Source organism: Tamandua tetradactyla, chromosome 24 (assembly GCF_023851605.1).
Source record: "Tamandua tetradactyla isolate mTamTet1 chromosome 24, mTamTet1.pri, whole genome shotgun sequence".
Taxonomy (NCBI): Eukaryota; Metazoa; Chordata; class Mammalia; order Pilosa; family Myrmecophagidae; genus Tamandua; species Tamandua tetradactyla.
In genome coordinates, this window is record NC_135350.1 from 21179935 (window position 1) to 21185934 (window position 6000).

At 33.6% G+C, this 6000-nt stretch overlaps 1 protein-coding gene across 1 annotated transcript in view; it reads left to right on the plus strand.

Moving 5' to 3' along the window:
* The window catches only part of UBE2D3 (ubiquitin conjugating enzyme E2 D3), a 31093-nt gene extending 26401 nt beyond the window's left edge, over nucleotides 1-4692 (plus strand). Inside the window, exons 6-7 of the mRNA XM_077142669.1 lie at nucleotides 1240-1333; nucleotides 3208-4692. Of these exons, the coding sequence (XP_076998784.1) occupies nucleotides 1240-1333; nucleotides 3208-3253 (140 nt within the window). The 3' untranslated portion in view covers nucleotides 3254-4692. The remainder of the gene's footprint in view (nucleotides 1-1239; nucleotides 1334-3207) is intronic.
* The last annotated feature ends 1308 nt before the right edge of the window (nucleotides 4693-6000 follow it).

Here is a 6000-nt window from a genome sequence, read left to right on the forward strand (position 1 = left end):
GTTCTATATATATTAGATATATATCTGTATATATTAGATATATAATACGAATTATAGTACCTTGAAAAGGTCTTTAGGTGAATTCTGGTCTGTTACTTCAATATGACACTGAACAGATTTTCCATTTTCTGCCTCAGTATCCTGGATGGAGATGGGGTTCCTTTCTATCACTTTTGCTTTCTGAATGAATGATTGCTTTTATGTCAACTTTTACCCCCGAAATAAAAATAACTGTACACAAAGCTGCTTAATGGGAATGAAGTCTGCTTTCCAATAATTTTTCAGCTTTTGATATTAACTTAGTATTCTTAGGTACCCAGAATTAGGTATTCTGATTATGCCAATTACACCATTTTTTCAGGTGTAACAGGTCTAATAGTTCTCTGTCTCTTCACTGTTAGCATTTTCTTGCTGAGTTCTTGCAGTTTAGCAGTTTCCAAACTGTTTATTGTAGTTGCTGATATTTTACTAAAAAATGTTTTATGGTTTTATGAGTTTGATAAATGGAAAGTGATTTTTTTTCAAAAGCAGTGGGACATCATAAAGCCTTTTCTGTGCTTATGCAATGTATTTGAAGCTCATAGAGTACTGTGTAGCATTTTCCAAACTGTTTTACTAGAATCACTGTTGGGGGATGGAAACAAAAATAGTTTGGGAGAATGCAGTTAGTTCTTTCAAAGTGTTAAAACATAGAAGTTTACACCTGTTTTTCAGCCTCTCGAAGAGTGTTCCAGTTTTTTGTTTTTATTCCAAGCTTCCAAGATTTTTACATTGCTCGGAATGCACTCTAATAATTCATTATATCATAAAATCTTACAGTAACTCCTTACATAGTGACTGGTATATAATAAGCACTCAAAATGAATTAGATATGTGCTACATTATGCAAGTCCACTGCCTCAGAATACAAAGAACATTTATTCTCTTGAGTCTAGTTACTTAAATTCTAATGTCACTTATTTTTTGTATTAATACCATTTGGATACCTTAGAATTCTTGAGTTTGTCAGCGCTTTTACAGGTAGTCAGTACTGTACTTGATGCCAGCCAATCTCTTATTTTTAGCACTTCTTATTTACCAAGAGTTTATCTCCTGGGAAGCAGAATCTCTGTAAAGCTTTGTCTTATTGAAAACAAATTTCTTTTTAGGATCAAAGTTTATAATGCTTGTTTTTAAATACTCTTGACACTTATTTTCCAAATTCTCAACGTTGAGTTACAGATATTTGTTTTGTTGCAGTTCTTTTATCCATTTGTTCACTGCTATGTGATCCGAACCCAGATGACCCCCTAGTGCCAGAGATTGCACGGATCTATAAAACAGACAGAGATAAGTGAGTATGAAATAGTTTAAGGAAATAATATAAAAAGTTGGTTTATGTAATGAGTTAGGCTTACTCTGCTTTGAGTTGGGGCATGCCAAGAAGACTTGATGCTGATATCTGGTAAGTGATAGTTGAAATGTTTAGAAATCTAGGTTATGGTTTTTTTTAAATATGCCTGGGTTTTAGTATATGTGTGTTTTATTTTTCTAACATGGTAAACATTTTGTGACTTAAATTGTTCACAAGTTTTGGCAAAGAAAGCAAATATTTCTGCATCCCAAATTGTTTTTAAAAAATATATTGGTTATTAAAGTAAAATTGCTCAAATTTCTGAAGTATTTGAATTATCTTTATGTTAGACTTCATTTTAATTTCTGTATGTTATAATTAATGCTAATTAATTGTTCAAATAGGTACAATAGGTTAGCAAGAGAGTGGACAGAGAAATACGCTATGTTGTAGGGTAAGAAGATTTGCACTCTCTGGTGCGCTTATTTATGGTACTGCCAGCACTTGAGTGCTGCATGCTTTAAGGCACTGTATTAACTAACAAAAGGTAACAGATATGGCAGATTTTTTTGAAAACTGTACATTTAACTGCTTGATCTCTGTTAATTTGAAAGTAGTCGTTAATTGCTTAAAATATTCTTGCATGGCAAAGCAGATACATAGTACCTAGTAAGAAATGGAAATTTAAGTGGTATCTTTTTCAGGTTACCTTGGTATTAAATTTTAGCTTAATGTCTTTTTACCAGTAATATAAGAAACAAGATAATTAGTCCACATTTTGCCAGGAGGTAGTGACGTAAGGGGAAAAACATTTTAAGTTTTTATTACTGACAAGCATGCATTAGTGTCAGCTGTACTTGTGGCTCCTTGTTTGCTATGAAGCCTTTATTTTAAAGTGCTGTCTTTTTGAGGGCTATCTTTAAAGGAGGAAATAGCCATGGATAGGTAGAAAGAATTGATTTTTTCTTAAAGCCTAGAAAAGTAGTTGAACTATATTTAGTTCCCAGTTTGAAGTGAAGCTAGTTCATATTTTTAAAGTTCAGTCAGTTAATATAAATATGAAATTATCCTGTACCCTTTTCTATATGTTCATTTCCTGAGGTTTCATTTCTTCTTCTGTTGGGTTAAATGGATTGTGGCTTGGGTATACTCTAGAGAGATACTGATAGCATATATCAGTATTAATGACCTTCCTCAGTAATGACCTTGCTTGTGAATTACCTGTTGATCTTTTTAAATAAAAGTGTCGGGTTTTACTACTAGTACAGTTCAGCAGGTTTTTAAGTGGGGCTTATTAGCACCAGTTCACTATTATCTACCCTCTCTTGAAAACCACTACTGCCCAAAAGAACCTCCCCAGTGACTTACTGTTCTGCGATCTCAAAGGTATTTTCTCTGTTAGTAATGCTCAGGGTCTGGTAACATTTTTTAGAAACTTTGGTTTTGATGGAACAGAATGTATACAGTGTGTATGCTATTTTAACCTAAGTCTGTGCTGAAATGTAAAAAAAAATTTAAATGTTAAAAAAAAATTTTCAGAAATGGATCATTGATTTTAAGAGTTTCTAATAGACTGTTAGCTCAGCGGTAGGGGAGAGAAAAAGTCTTTTCGTTTTTGTTAGTTTCCCCAATCCTCAGTGCTACTTTGTTTTGTTTATTAAAATAATACAGCTTTCAGAGCATAGAGCTGTCATTTCCCACATTGGTTTGAGTATCAGTGCTTTCTCATTTGTTGGCTTTTATTCTAATATCTATTGGAGAGGGTTGCCATGTGAATCTAGAGGTTAAAGAAAAAATATTCTTTTTCCCTTTTAAGTATTAAGAACTATTTAACTTTATTTTCACTTTTTGAATGACATCTTGTTTGTTTACAGGTACAACAGAATATCTCGGGAATGGACTCAGAAGTATGCCATGTGATGCTACCTTAAAGTCAGAATAACCTGCATTATAGCTGGAATAAACTTTAAATTACTGTTCCTTTTTTGATTTTCTTATCCGGCTGCTCCCCTATCAGACCTCATCTTTTTTAATTTTATTTTTTGTTTACCTCCCTCCATTCATTCACATGCTCATCTGAGAAGACTTAAGTTCTTCCAGCTTTGGACAATAACTGCTTTTAGAAACTGTAAAGTAGTTACAAGAGAACAGTTGCCCAAGATTCAGAATTTTTTAAAACATGGAGCATGTGTATTATGTGGCCAATGTCTTCATTCTAACTTGGTTATGAGACTAAAACCATTCCTCACTGCTCTAACATGCTGAAGAAGTCATCTGAGGGGGAGGGAGATGGATGTTCAGTTGTCACATCAAAGGAAACAGCATTGCTCTATAGCAGCATCCATTCTTGTTTAAACCTTCCACTGTTAGAAATTTGAGGTTACATGATATACTTTATGCTCATAACTGATGTGGCTGGAGAATTGGTATTGACTTTATAGCATCAGCAGAACAGAAAATGTGATGTATTTTATGCATGTCAATAAAGGAATGACCTGTTCTTGTTCTACAGAGAATGGAAATTGGAAGTCAAACACCCTTTGTATTCCAAAATAGGGTCTCAAACATTTTGTAATTTTCATTTAAATTGTTAGGAAGCTTGGAGCTATTAGTTAATCTATCTTCCAATACACTGTTTAATATAGCACTGAATAAATGATGCAAGTTGTCAATGGATGAGTGATCAACTAATAGCTCTGCTAGTAATTGATTTATTTTTCTTCAATAAAGTTGCATAAACCAATGAGTTAGCTGCCTGGATTAATCAGTATGGGAAACAATCTTTTGTAAATGCAAAGCTGTTTTTGTATATACTGTTGGGGTTTGCTTCATTGTTTGACATCAAATGATGATGTAAAGTTCAAAAGTGAATATTTTGCCATGTTCAGTTAAAGTGCACAGTCTGTTACAGGTTGACACAATGATTGATCCGATTTATGCAGAATTAATAAGCTAATCAAATAGTATAGCTGTAGTGTGCTGCACATGATATTGGCAGCCCTAGAGTTCAAAGAAGAACTTGGGACCCAGCAGTTTTGAATTTAAACCCTGTATATGGAGTTTAAGAAATCTATTTTCCCGCTGCAACCCCCCATTTAACTGAAAATTTTTTCTTCACCTTGTACACTTGACAGATGATACAACCATAACATGGGAGTAATAATGGGTCAATTTACAGAATAAAATGCTGTTTTGGTGTGGGAGTTGTCATGAGGCTGTGTTGAAGTGACTTACTATGTGGGATATTGAGTATCCGTTGAAATGGATTTGTTCAGCCATTTACATTAATGAGCATTTAAATGCACCAGATAACATTTCAGGTGACTTAACATGAATGAATAAAAGTCAATGCTATTGGATTATTTTTTTGTTTGACAAGTGCTATCTGTGCCACTGATTTAACTTCTGTAGTAAGAAAGGCATTATCATTCTTCACTTTTTCTAATTCTGACTCTGTGGTGTTACTTTTTTTTTCTTAGTTTGGTTTGTCCATTGCTTTATTAACAGTCCTGTATTCGGTTTCTAACACGTTTGTGACTTCTCCAGCCCCACATTTTTGCACTGCTTTACATTTATGTGCAATCTTATTCCTTGTCTGCACACAGATGTGGAAAGCTAGATATAAAATAAATGTTAAAGCTTGATTTTTATAAACATTGTAATATGTAGTTTGGACATGATTTATTGACTTAAAGTTCTTTAAGCGAAGTGAAATGCATGCCTTCTGAAAAAGTTCTGAATTTGTTAGTACTGTAATGAGCTCATTGGGAAAATAGTCCAGCTTTTACAATTTTCCGGTGAGTGAACTTTTTCATTCTGAAGCTTAATGCTTACAAAAATAATGGTGACTTCTTACGGGTAGATGTCATGCTGTTAAAACTTTTTTGGATTCAAATTGTGAGTGAGAAGTAATATACCACTCAACAAGGTAAGAAATGCTCTGCAGCGTTTGTTTTCAAAGTAATTCTAAGACTTGTATACTCAAAATAACAGCTTTAGTAGGTATATCATTTCTTGAAGACCAACCGTGAATAAAATGTACATACTTAACAGAGCTTTTGGATCCCTGACTTTCACATTGACCCTTTTAGCCTTAGACAACCTTTAGGTATTAACTGAGCTGACTTCCTTAAACCACTGGTTGTTAGAATGATGATTAGCAGATGTGTCAGGTTCTTAATCTTTGACTTGATGCTTTTCTGTAACGTTTCGTATATCACTTCTAAGGGAATAAGCCATAAAGGCTTCTCCAGGTTTAAGAATGGTATTTTAAAGTACCGGGAAAAACAATGTATTTTGAATGTATGGTACTGGACTTGAGATCATCTCCAATGAAACCTTCAAAAGAATCCAAGCATCTGCCCTCCTTAGTCCGTTTCATTTGTTAATTTGACATTACCAGTGCCATGTGTAGGACTGCAGTGAATATTAGAATTGATTTTAGCTCTACCTATATATTTCCTATGTCTTATAATGCATAAACAATATATAAAATTTCTCTTAACCTATAGGAATTCCAGTTGGCCTGTTAATGGTACTTAAATTTGCATTTTAAGTGACTAATTTTTGTTCCTGGGCAAGTTTGCAATGTGATAATCAGATGTACAAAAAAGCTGGAAACTTTACAGTGATTAGTGTGCTTTCATATGTGAGTGCTCACTTTTTAA